The following is a 14,309-nucleotide window of genomic DNA, read 5'->3' as shown; positions in this document are numbered from 1 at the left end:
ACTTTAGGTAGAGATGGAGGCCTTGATGACAGTCAATGTAGCAATGTTCACCTGCAACCCTTTTCTTCACAACAGCAGCTGATCCAATGAGATGCATTAATTTCCACAGGTTTTAAGTCACTAGATAGCCGTGGAGTCACTAGATAGCTGCTGTTGAGTCATTAATTAGCTGTAGAGTCACTAGATAGCTTTGGAGTCACTAGATAGCTGGCACATGAAAAGCCAGCGTAAGCTAATTGATACCAGCCATGTCATAGCTCAGCAATGTCAATTCAATGGTATATAACATGAGAATAAGGTTGTCAAGCAGCCATTTGCATTTATTAAGAAAAATAGAAATTATTAGCCACGCAACCTTCTAAAAATCTAAAAACTTGTTAGTCTGCTAAAATTTGGAAACAGAGAAACGAGAGTTTCGATGACACATTTGCTGCAGCCCAGCACTGCCATTACCGAGATAAAAAAGATCTGTAAAATATTTTGCGGACCACATAACTAGCGCTTCATTAAACGGTTTCGAATGAATGAATGAAGCACCAAATAGTTTAACCCTCCACCCATGCAATCCGTCAGATTGGACAAAAAGTTCTGAGATTTGGAGCCATATGGGATTAAAAGATATTGTGTAGATTACTAAAAGTTAAGTTACTCAAAAGGTGAAAAATACGTCAATAATTTGTCTTTGACGCCAAATTCGTTGAATGATGATATTTTTGAAATGGTCCAAGTTTGTCGGGAGACATCCAGGAAAGTCCTTCAGATGTCGAGTCATCCCTCCCTTCAGCCAGCTCCTGCAACGCAGCATGCGGCTTTTGAATTTGTATCAATTGCAATTAATAAGCAGCCAGTTTGTAAAGAAGCGTGAACCAACTACTGTATGACCTTGATAATATAATAGCAATTATTTTAAACCATTTCACAAAGGGTGAATGGAGGATCTCCGTTTTCAATACTAGCTACATACCCCGTCATAAAACCTTCATACAATCTGTATAATAGTAATTAACTCAAAGAATCAAAATAGTTTGCTAGCAAGATTGAAAGACAAATAACTCAGCAAGGCATGAACAATGTAACAAAAATTTACATGCGTTTCGATTTGATAACCGCTTGGGAGGCAAAAAATACAATAAACACCGTAAAACCTGTTATTGAATGCCACCTCTATTTGAATGCCACCTCTATTTGACCGCCACCTTGAGAGAAGGGTTGAAAAATAGAACGCCACTCTAATTGATCGCCACCTCCATTTGACCGCCACTTTGACATTATTTTATCTTTACGAGCCCATAATATAAATTGATCAGTAGAAAAGTGTCCACAAAATCGTATTCATAATGAATCGTTTACATCAATAACAATTAATTCTCTAGTCCAATTCCAGAGCTTTTCGCTCTATCTTTGTTAAAACTTTGAACACTGTAGAATTAATAACCGCCTCAATCTAATAGTAGTTCCTTGTTTAACACGGCCTTGATACTAAAGTACATGTACGTGCATATAAAAACGATTTACGTTTACGATGGTAGGTGAACGACTAGTTATAGCTTGAAGTTTGCATTTAGCGAGCAAAACCTTTACCCGTTGCATTTGTGCTAAACGTAACGCATAAAGGTATTGCTCTGCCAAAAAATTGTTTGGATGCTAATATCGACTAGTTCAGCAGTGCAAAAGAAGAGTTGAGGTCAGAAGACATTATGGAAGGTATTGGACAACCACAACAAGCTCGTGAAGCATCGAAAGCAACAATCAGAACGCAGCTATCCAAGCAAACGATGCAAATACAGTCAAACATGGATAACTCGAACTTCACGGGACCGAGCGAAAGTGTTCGAATTATCAGAGCGTTCAAGTTATCAGAGCACTGTCACAAGTCCATGTATTTACTTATTTATTAGTAGATACATGTACATATACAAACTATAATATAAAGCAAAAGCACAAATGGCTTGTTTCAAATTAAATGCTTCTAATGTAAAGTTTAAAACGTTTTTATCAAAAAGTATTGAGATTTTTTTATCACTTGAGATTGGTTTGTTGTTTGAGGTGACGTTATTGCCAGGACGTTTTTTAGATTGACATTGGCAAAACTTGATCGTTGTTGAAATGCTCAAAAGAAAAGACATCTTTTTCTTTTGAGTGTTTTACCCACGATCAATTTTGCCTATTTTTCTTGAAGTTCATGCAAAGATTACCTTGCTTTACCTTGCTTCCGAAGGGCGATCACTAATATAATATCGCTAATATAAGCGGATGTTTGGTATAAATCAAATTTCACCAAACCTTTAGAAAAGTCGTTGACAAAAATATTTTGCCGATGGTGGTAATAACGACGCTTATGAATTACGAAAAGTTGAGGTTTACCTCTATGGCTTGGAATAAAGTGATTTTCTAAAGCGATAACAACCGTTTCGGTAGCCGTTGGGAAAAAAACAGTTCGAGTTAACAGTGTTGAGTTCGAGTTATCTATAGCAATTTATCATTACGTGGGAACGGACCAAAGAAACCGTTTGAATTAACCATGTGTTCGAGCTATCCGTGGGCGAGTTATCCATGTTTCACTGTATTTTCGTTTTAAAAACGTTAATTTTTGTTTCTGCATGTAATATATGTATGGTTCAATTATGTCACTTGTTCATGAATATATATTTGTAGCATTTGATTGATTATCATTATATAACTAATAAATTTGCAGATTTATAGCATTATATTTAATAGCATCCTTGCGGTTATCTTAAAGGTTGACTTGCAACAAAATTTACATTACAGTTATTTGGTACCAAAAGTTTCACCATGTCTTACTCTGCTGTGTTGTAGGTGCAAAATATGTGGAAATGTGATTACAAGCTCTTAAAAGCTCAAAAGCGAACAATTATTTGCAGCCATCACGAAAACGCCGTAGGTTGGAATCCCTCTCCAAAGTGGCTCAAACGGGACGTAGTTGAACACGATGTAATTCTGTTTACACTTTCATGCAACCTCAATCGTCGAAATATTTTCACACATATACTTCACGCATTCAATAAAACCATGTCTATTGTTCTTACGCGTTTATTTCATCATCATTGTAATGATGTCACATTGAGCACTGATATCTCAAAACCTAGCCAAAAACTAGCTTAATCTTTGAACCTTAGCTCAAATGAGTACATATCATTCTCTGATGAACATGACGAGCCTGTTGGTCACCTGTGATAATCGAAAGATGACGCAGAAATTGTTCGCACCATTTGGTAGGATGCATAGGTCACATGATCAGATTACGACTAAATGATTAGACCAAGCTGAAACGAAACTGTAAAGTAGCAAGCATCTATATTTGATAAGGGCTTTCCGGTAGAACCCGAAGTGTTTGTCATAAATTAGTGCTACGAGACGCTTTATATCAAGCTTTTTATTGGCCTTTCAATTCACGTGATAACATCACGCGTCAAAACAATAACCACGTAAAATTGAGTACGTCAGAGAAATAAAGAAATTCCAACCTATGGCATTTTTGTGATGGCTGCGATTAACTGTTCGTTGTTGAGCTTTTAAGAGCTTGCAATCACATTTCCACATATTTTGCACCTACAATACAGCAGAGTAAAACATAGTGAACCTTTTGATACTAAATAACTGTAATGTGAATTTTGTTGCAAGTCAACCTTTAACATGACTTGCAATGGATTGATGTTCATAACTAATCTTCTATTGCACTCAAAAAGCTAGGTTTGGCTGCAAACTGTAGCAAACATATCAATGAGTGCAATGAGCTTTTATTCAAAATTATTAAATATAGATATAAAATAAAAATATGCCTTCCAATTTAGAATAAAATAAAAAACGAAAAGCTCCAACAAATTGCAAAGCATAAGCTATAATATCATCGCAGATTAATTACAATCAATAGATATCAACTGGTAGAGACATCTCTCGGCTTCCCGATACATATTTTATTTGGAGATCTTTGACAAGTTAGAGATAAGTTAGTAGATTTATTGCATCCAAATGGTTTAACATCGCTCCACGGGAAAGAGAGGGCAAAATATAGGTGACATTTGCTTCCTTAGGAAAAGGGCTAAATTTATCTTCCCTAAATTCCTACAAACCAGTTGAAAAATACGATGCCAGCCTCTATTTGAACGCGAATTCTATTTGACCACCACTATAGAGGAAGGGTTAAAAAACAGAGCGCCATAACGTTCAATTAGCGGTTACACAGTATATGTAGATGATTAGAAAAGTGAATTATTAGTGGACAGGAAGCCGATGATATTGCTTTTAGCAAGGATGTGGGAGCAACGCTGTTAGGGGTGGGTAATATCAGCACTCGCTGGTTAGCACTGAAATAATATTGTGTAGTATGTACCTGTGCTATTTACCTTCTGATCATTCAACATTTCTTTACGCGCATCTCCGTGTTTGAAATTATCCCATGGCTCAAACCTACAAACAGAATGTTAGTGATTTTTAGAAACTAAAAAGATAACTGTGTGAACAAAGCTTCTGCTATAATTACTAGACATGAACACTCGGTTTAAATACATGTACAAGCAAATACTTGGGAGTTGTCTAGCAACCACAAAGGGAACAAGATTATAACCGTATTATGAGAAAGCACTGGCAGGATGTAAGGAGAGCTAGCTGCGTGATGAGAAGTTATACATATCTAAATTGCCTTTTAATATTTAGTGCAAATCCATAACACAGAGCTGCTATAATGTAGCAACTATATTAGCGCTGAGTTGCATATGATGCAAGGGCCACAGCTACAAAACATTATTTTGGGTGTCCAATAATATAAAACTATTCTGATTTTTTAAAACTCAAATAAATATACATATTCAACATTTTTAAAATAGAACAATTAAACATAATATATTTTAAAAATAAGAATTATTTTTTAAACGCCTTGCCACATTTTAACTAAATACTGACTTGCACACGCATATACAGCAGCGAATCAATCGAATTCAGGCAATTTGTACTGTTATACTCACATACAAATATTATACACAATGAATAATTTTGTTATGTTCTTATTTATACGTGTCCCACCTTTGCACGTTCATAAAAGATGCAAAGGCGCATGAATTCAAAATGTGAAAAAATGCAAGCAAAAACTCCGCCCTGCAAAATGTTTTGTGGGGTAAGAAAGCCAAAGCAAATATCTTGGGTAGCGCAAAATGATAATGAATGCAAAACTGAAAATGTGTATAGCTGAAAGAGATTGTTACCTGAAGAGATGTGGATCTTCTGACTTGGGTGGATCGTAGATTTTGTCTAAGCATATGTTATTGCATTCGTTTAATTTGTATCTATAGAACTCTATGTCAGAGCCATGCCTACAATAGAGAGGGGCCGTTAGCTGACATACATGCAGATGAGACTATTGTAAATGATGATTAAGATAGATAGACCAGCTTCATCAGCAACTTACAGTTTAGCTGCCTCGGGGTTGAGGGGATCTTTTACATCAATTTTATAGAAGGATCTTTTGGCATACATGAGCACCTGCCACAAGTGGTTTACATGTCGCCTGTAATACAGATGGATGTGCATGGAGTAAAAGATAACAGTAACATCAAAAATTGAACCAGAAGCCCGATCCAAAATGATACAACTTCTAAAACTTTTAGAGTATTCTATTAGCCTCTAATAATGCTTCTTCTGTTTTCTGTTGAGCGATTAAGCTCTATGCAGTATAGACACGGGAGCTCTATTCTGTTGCATCCAGCGAATGAACAGCTTTCATTGTTTGTTCATAGGTAAATCAGACACACTGATAAAAGCGCGATAACATTGCTAACTTGTGATAAAATCGCGCTTTTTTGAGCTCATTTTTCTCGGCGTTCAGACTACTAAACATCTTGTAACAAGCTACAAGCAATGTTAAATAGCTTATCTACCTTTCAAAAAAGACAGAGATTATTTTGAAGGCGGAATTTAGAGAATAATGGGTGTTAAGACACCCACCTCTATAATTCTACATTGAACTAAACATCCCCAACATCCATTCCTAAAAAGCTAGGCTCATAAAAACCTATGAACAAACAATGAATTCTGCTTGTGGCAGTTATGGTTTAAAAAGATGGGATGCAGTGGAGTAGAGCTCTTGCGTCTATACTGCATAGAGTTTAATCGCTCAACAGACAACAGAAGAAGCATTATTCTCTAGAGTTAATACCATAAGAGCCCGATAACAGCTCAGCCATTACACGGGTGAGACAGCAAGCCATTACATTAATGAAATACTCAACAGTCTACAAACCTAATAACCAACAACTGTTCACCCAAAAGTGCAGGGTAAGAAGTATAATGATACTAATGGTAAAAAGCTAGTAAGCCTTGACTCTTACTTCCATTTGGGGAAGGCTCTTTGCACATCGAGTCGTCCCGTAGCTGGGTCAATTAATGGATGAAAGATAGGAGGATCAAATATTAGAAGCTGCAATCATACAACGAGTCAAGTTAATACAAAAAATGACAACTATGCCTAAGTTCAACTTGGAGTAACATTTTAGATCAGCTCTCCACTAGACCACACAAGAGCATTCTGTGACCAAGCAAGCTTACAAATCACCTCGTTTAGCTATTAAAGCAGAATGCTGGGCTACTTTTAACCAAGCAATATTAAGTTGCATTCAATTCAGCAGTACTGTGGCGCAGCAATACTCTGTTACAGTGCCAGGGTTATGATGTCCCTGTTTTACGGCTTTTTTGATGGTTTTCGAAGAAACAATGTTTTTTCGTTTCCTCCATACAGCATTTTTGTCGCCATATGACATCAATAAAAATGTCTGTTGAAATTCAAATTTGGTGGTTAGTGTGCTGAATGCGGTGGAATAATGAAAATGAGGATATGCTACTAGCCGAAAGCCTTCCCACAATGCCTGAAAGATCTACGATGCTCACTCTCTCAGTTCAGCATTATTCATTGTAACTTATAGTGAAAAGGCAGCCATAAATAGGTAATAAAGATTAAGATGCTGAAAAAATTAAAGTTTAGTAAAATACATGCAAGAACTTAACTTTAAGTGTGTGTTTAGTAAGCTAAATACATTTAAGTTAAATTCAACGTTTATGCTATGCGTCTGTCTCAAGGGTAAGAATTCCACACGATACGTACTGTACATAGAAATATCACACATTGCAGATCATAACCACGAAATACCCTAAAGTGATTGTAGATAATTAGAGTTAGTAAGGTTAGTGTACTATTTTGTTATTAATCTACAGTATCTATATAAAATTTTGATGTTTGTTGACCAGGGTGTGTTTGCCTTACATAATTACTATGGCTTTCTATACTCCTCTATATGACATTTTGGCTTTACGATGCCAACACGGCAACGAATTAATGTTGTATGGCGGGGGTCTACTGTACTTGTATTCCAGTAATTTCTTAACTTTTTTAAAACCTACGTTACAAAAGTCAAAAAAATAAATAGTAGTGGTCAACGAGAAGTACAGACGCCATGAAGGTGCACTGTTAGAGAGAATGAAGTGATTGCCTAGTGTGAAATCACAAACAATTAGTAATATGCAACATTACTAATATTACAAATGGTCCCTCAGTGTTCAGAAGTCATATTCAGCTACATGTACAATTAACACGGAAAAGTTGTTTACCAACAAAGGATTATCGCGCATGATTGAAATTCAACTGAAATAAAACATGAAAAGACAACTACGTATAATACTATGAAATATAGAATGAATAGGGTACATAATGAGTGACCAGTGTTGCTGGTATCTGAGAGCAAGGTTTCAGCTTTATGAGTCTCAGTGTGTGGTAACAAGGGATAAGCTGCTGGTTAGTAACACTTACCGGACAACCCGCATCCGGGTACGTATCAGGTACAAACAGTTGAAATCTGTAGACTCCACCCTGGTAGAGGCCTTGCCTTATAAACATACAACCGTTCCATACTAAAACAGAAAGAATCTGTTTCTTTACTCCATAAAGAAACACTCGGTAGTTTGGCTGGTGAGCTTTAGGAAAAGTCTACTGGGAATAACTAAGCTTAAATGAACTGGAACAACTGAGCTGAGGAAATGCTGAGCAAAACCAATACTCATTAGGTAATGAAAATAGTTTCTCACTAATAGAATGATCATAAACAGGATAGCAGGTGAACCATGATGTAACATTGTTCTAGCAAACAAGTTTCAGCCAACACATGTCTATTAATAGAAATAATGTCTAAAAATACATACATTGACAGTTTGGACTCAAGCGCAGAACAACCAAAAACAAGCATAGTCAGGATACTTACTAAGTGGTGTCAATGCTGAAGGAATTACATATACTCCACTGAGAGACTTCTGTTTGTGGAGCAAATCACTGAAAGAGGGAGAGAGAGCATAGGGCAGTTATAACTTAGCACAACTGCAGTGATAGACACATGAGTAACCTAAACATAATAGCGGTGTGACCAATACTTACTACTCAGCCATGAGGCAATATTCTAGAAAGTAAGGGCCATAGCTGTGACCCCCCTTGGGAGTTGCTGTCTTTGGATCAATCATTCGCTGAGCTAGCTTAGCCTGAGTTGCCATATCAATGGAGGGCATGCGCTTCTTGTAAACCCTTGAGTTCTCCTTGCTCGAGTCGTTTGTGCTGCTGCTATTAGGCTAAAGAGTGAGAATATCAACCATCTGTTCTAACTTCAAATGCAAATACATGTACAATGCTATACTTAACAACTGATGCATGGTTTTTTATTGCAGTTTGCTGTAAAATATATAGTGGCATGGTGTAAACAGAGAAATGCGCTCAATGATGTTTGAAAATTATGCACATTGTTTGAGCTTGTTATATCTTTACTTAAAAAGTAAAACCTCACTAATACATTTCAAGCTATTAACACCGACTCACAATTAAGCAACTTATATTAGCCAGTTTTTTACTGGCATGGCAACCAGATAACAGACAATTCTGTAAATGATTACGACAAGTTACATGTCTCGACTGCGATAAGCTAGCTGTTGCATATAAAAATAACAAAATGAGACTCACTGTGCCACTCTGACTGCTCCGATCCTCCATTCCAAATGAAGCAATCAGATAGGCTCCATTAGTCTTCTTCAAATTGATTCCACAAGATGAGTTCTAGTTGGTTGGAACAAGGAAGGAACTAACTGAAATAATGCAAAGATACTCAGTAATTACAGATAGGGTCTTTTTAATTTAATAAACATTCTCATGTATGGAGAGTATATAAATAGTAAACAGTTGGAGTCTAGCCAGTAAACAGTTGTATCTAGTCATACAATGTGGAACAGAATGAGAATACACGAGCTAAAACACCAGCCACTTCCCATGACAAACAAAGCAAGTAGCCTCTCAATAATGTATAAGGTGGCAATGACATTTCTGTTCGCTACAGAAAGTACATTACGAACAGTATTAAAATATACTAACACTACATGGGTGTATAATAACACTACATAGCTATATATAAAAACATTCAGAATGCCTATAACTCGAATGTTTCATATACAGTAGAACCTCGGTTCTCAAACACCCATTCTAGAAGGCTGTTCGAAAACCGAGTTGTTTGAGATCCGAAACAATTATTCCCATTAGTATTAATGTATGTACATTTTAATCCGTTTCAAGGCGAGATAACCACTTTGGTAAAGTATTTTTTAATATTTTACACCAAAAACTGTACTGTATACTACATACTATAAATAAAAAAGGGCGGATATAGATCATGTTTATTTTTATTAAAATATTTTCTATCAATGATGATGAAAACAGAAAACAAAAAGTAAAAATTTTGTATGTTTTGCTCTTAAAATATCGAAAACACTCTACGTTAAGATACAATACAAAAAATTGTAGAAATTGTTAACGAAACAATGAAAAATACAACAGATCAGTCACGTCAAAAATCGTGTGAAAAAGAAAATATAAACAGCAATGGCACGTTTACTTCACAACTTGGAAGGAGACTCCTCCTCCAAAACAAGTTAGGGTAACTGGACTAGAGGAGTTGTCTCTCTAGCAAATCTCTTCGGTAAAGGGACATCGTCCCAGACGGTTCCTTCCTTTTTGTAAAGAAATTATGAAGCGTAACTCGCTTCTCCCTTTGTTAACGAATGTTTCCATGCTGTTCACGGAGCGATTCCGAATGTTTAATTCTAATGCGCATGCTCCGGTTTGGTCGAGAACCGAATTTATGTTCAAGGTCCAAGACGAACAAATCTCAATTTTTTTGGTCGAAAACCGAAGCGTTTGAGAACCGAGGTTCCATTGTACTGTCAATTATGAAAAGTAGGGTTCTTACTGCGCAACAAAATTTTGGCTTTTAATTAATAGCCCAGTAATTAAGTCCGGTCTCACGTGAGATCGGTTTGAATGCTAAGGCCAAAATATATATAAATGAAAGTATAGCATTTCTGTTAAGACTGAAAGCAGTATCATAGTGCAAGCATCAATATTGAGTAAAATAAATATGTTACAGTATTTTAATTCAATAAACAGACTTGATTCATCTGCAATGAAATAGTCTCTGTTACAGCTCGTTAATGCTTAGCAACTCGTCAATGGTGTAGGAGTACAAGAGATACCATTTTAACAGAATATAGTAAGCTATTCTAAATGCTCTCTAAAATCTATGCTAGTCTGTGTAACAGTGAAATATCTGGAGGACTGTCATAAACAAATAACAGAGGTTTAACAAATTTGATTGCAAAACACCTTACTTTTTGTTTAAGACCACATCAATGAAATAATAAATTGAATTTGATGTAACACCAAATTACACTTTTGTAAGGATATCTAAAAGTGTAACTCTATATTAACTACGGTATCTGTTGGAAATCCTAGCTTTAATCTTTTAAAACCAAAATAGGTTTTCAAAAGAAATTAATAAAAAATACAAAGATATAAATACAGATTGTCACTTGTAAACCTAATTGTTACTAGTAGCAAATGCTTGAAGAAAGGTTGTTTTTTGTGGAAGGAGGAAGTATTAGATCTCACAAGCATTGTTTAATATATATCTCAAATAGTGGACAAAAAGAAATACTATTACTGGTTCTCATTGAGCAGACCATGAATATACAGTATACCAAATATTCCTGGTAGAATATTCAATAGTGGAATAAAACACACCAATGACTATGTACAATATGTACATTATTTAATTAAATGTTGCGTTGCTGAGTCCAATTGTGTTGTTTTATCATGCATCCAAATCCAAAACACCAACATACTAAGTAGGTGTATATGTGAAGAGCCATCAACCCTATTTAGCAATTGACAAATAAGCTCTCCTACATATGATTGAAAGTAACAGCTTAAGTTCTTAAAAATTTTAAATAGGGTTAAGCAAATGTACGGAACTAGAATGTCATATGGTATTTTGGTAACATTTTTATGAGTAATTTTAGTATTTTTTAACAGAATTCAGGAGAGAAATGCCACTAAAACATTCCAATGAAATTTATCTAACTTAATCTATTGACGTCTGTTTCATTGCAATGAAAATGGGTAAATGAACTACATGTAACTTTGAATATATTTAATAGAATTCTTGAATGAAATTAATACAAGTTTTTTGTAACACAGCATGGTAAAGTTAGACGTTGATGATTGCATCCATATTCTTAATAAAACAGGATTGCGTAAACAGCACCTGAACAAATGAAATATTTCATTACTGTTGAAATACAACTAAAAATAATATATTGCAATACAAACTAGCCGATTAATTTTCTATTGCAACTTTGCAACCCAAGAGTATATTTTGCAACACAAATTTTTCAACACAAGTGTGTAACTCTTGTGGTGCAACAATGTGAGTATATTAATATGAATTAACAATATAAAAATGCTATCTATGTTTTTAAACAGCTAACTTTACTAAATATGAATTGTAAGACACAAACTTTGGCAACATGCAAGTATGCTGATGTACTTTCCTTTTTACAAATATGCTTAGCATTTGTCTAAATAAGGTTGGCTATGTCATAAAAATGAATAAACTAGGCAATAATTTATGTCACAATTGGAATCCGAGCTGTAAAATAAAGTTTCTAAGGATATGTCAAAATGAAATTGTTCATCCTTGCAGAATCATGACACAAAAATGAATTATTGTATTGACAATGCTGACAATAAATGTTGGTTTGTGACAACAGCAAACAATCTATGATAATAGAAATGGATAATGAACTGCTGGCATGGATATTGAATGCAAAGGCATACTGAAATGAATTTAGACTGCAACTAATATGAAGGTAAACAGAACCTAGACTCCTTATCAACATCGCCATAAGTTATTGCTGTTATTAGTAAAGCTTTAACATTTATAGAAATTACCATGGCTATAGACAATGTTATAATGGCTATAAATGATCAAGTTATGAAAAAATTAAATTAACATAAAACGAATGTCAACCCTAAATATTGGAAGTATGGATGGATCAAAAGTCTACTACTAACATTATCTTAATAATTAATTTAAATCCAATGCATACTAATTAGATGTTCATTCCAAAGTGTGTTTAGCAATCCTTCTATGTTAAGTCTATGATGGACATCAATTACTACTTGCTAAAATACCTAACATTCAGTGTCTTTGGTAGCTAAACTTGTAGTATGTACAACTTTAAGTATTTTGATTAATTCGGTGCACATGTCCAATGCTAGAGATAGCATAAAAGCATGATGTTTTATTATTAATATTAGGATGCTAAAACCTCTTTGGTCTTGAGGCGTTGGCTAAATCTAAAAACATGAGATTAATGTGTTTTTAAAAATTGTAGGCGTACAGGAAACATCTAAAGCCCTTTGACAGTTTTTAATTACTTTTCGATCTTCCTTTATAGTGCTAAATCTCGGTTGCACGGAGTTTTGTAAAACTTTAGCCTACACCAGTTCTAAAGCAGACTAACTGAAATACAAAAAAACAACGCAGAATACAAAGCCCATTTTTACTGTTTTAAACATACATAATATACATTACATATACATGTATATTGGTCCAATTGTTTCGTTTTAAGCAAGAGTAAAATCATTATTTATTAGCAAACAGAAAACCCACTGATAAAAAGATCCAGGATGTCAATGTGTCATTAAAATGTCGGCAAGTAAATCTTACTGTAGTACTTATCCCTATGCATTGTTCAAGTACTGGTAAGCGTAAAGTTTGAAATATTATTGTTTTTAGTATACTTATACAGACAGCAATGGATAAATAAAATAATATATGCTAATATACTATGCTAATATACTCTACGATGCACTGTCACAGTCTAAACAACTTGCTTATACAGCTTTGTGCCATCCTGTGCTGGAATATGCTTGTACAGTATGGGATCCGAGTGACAGACAGACAGTACATAACTTGGGAATGGTTCAAAACCGAGAAACACGATTCATAGCCAATCTTAAAGGTAAAGATAGTGTCAGCGACACCCGTAAAAAGCTAGGTTTACAATCGCTTGAATCCAGAAGAAGAAATCAGAGAGTAGCTTTACTGATGAAGATTCTATCACATGAAAATAAGTATAATGTGCTAGCCTCTGCTTATGATGAGCTTACTACTGACAAAGAATACTGCCATAATCACACGTGCTACTGCCTGTGGTGAACCAACATCATTATATGCCGTGACTCGCCTCTTTCATAACAGTTTCTTACCCAAAACCGTTAGAGACTTAAGACTTAAATCTCAGACTGAAACATAACTTAGCCTAACGCTGGAATCTAGGTGAACCAAAGTCTTAACCAAATTTTTACTTCTGAAGCACTTTCTCAAGGCCCCTGGGGCTAATTATAAATGTACTATTACTATCGAGTAAGTATCGAGTAAGTAATATCCGTCACAAATCGTGTTTTAAAGATAAACCATCTTGTTAGAAAAGCACAAGGGTTAAAATACAGCAACAGATAGCAACGTATAATCAAAACAAAACAATGTTTACATAAAAAGCACAAACTTGCAACAATGGGCTTATGCCTCACCTTAATTTAGTTCTATTGTAAGCTGTATTAAAACGTCTAATCTTGTGATTAAACTACCTATGTATCTTAATTTTTTTACTTTTACGCAGGATCAGCTATAATATTATATAGCCTAAGCTCTTTTTAAAGAATTTATGTGAACGAAAAGTTGACGCAATCGTTTGATCGTCGTCAGAACGGGCAAAGTTTATTCTGAGCTAGAGCTAGAAATGTTTTTAATTTTCAAGTCAATTTTTATTTTTTTGTTGTTTTGTATTCAACTAAACTATTAAATTAAAAAATTTATAATAAATCAATAAATGTCCTCTAACACATATGTACCACCCAAATTGTACCACATTAC

The 14,309-nt window shown here is 34.9% G+C and overlaps 1 protein-coding gene across 2 annotated transcripts; it reads right to left on the bottom strand.

Moving 5' to 3' along the window:
- Nucleotides 1-305: 305 nt before the first annotated feature.
- On the bottom strand, nucleotides 306-14,051 carry LOC137404071 (AKT-interacting protein-like). 2 transcript variants are annotated; one of them, XM_068090235.1, is made up of 10 exons: nucleotides 13,967-14,051; nucleotides 9,005-9,126; nucleotides 8,432-8,619; nucleotides 8,262-8,329; nucleotides 7,814-7,914; nucleotides 6,342-6,430; nucleotides 5,423-5,521; nucleotides 5,220-5,327; nucleotides 4,352-4,428; nucleotides 306-791 (listed from the first exon to the last, which is right to left on the bottom strand). In XM_068090235.1, the coding sequence occupies exons 2-10, from the start codon at nucleotides 9,032-9,034 to the stop codon at nucleotides 781-783; spliced, it is 771 nt and encodes a 256-aa protein (XP_067946336.1). In that variant the 5' UTR covers nucleotides 9,035-9,126; nucleotides 13,967-14,051; the 3' UTR covers nucleotides 306-780. The 2 variants fall into 2 exon arrangements, with proteins under 2 accessions (XP_067946336.1, XP_067946331.1); XM_068090230.1 differs by having other exon boundaries at nucleotides 4,365-4,428.
- Between the last annotated feature and the right edge of the window lie 258 nt (nucleotides 14,052-14,309).

Source organism: Watersipora subatra, chromosome 1 (assembly GCF_963576615.1).
Source record: "Watersipora subatra chromosome 1, tzWatSuba1.1, whole genome shotgun sequence".
NCBI lineage: Eukaryota > Metazoa > Bryozoa > Gymnolaemata > Cheilostomatida > Watersiporidae > Watersipora > Watersipora subatra.
Note: the sequence above shows the minus strand (reverse complement) of the source record. Positions and strands in the feature narration are given on the sequence as shown.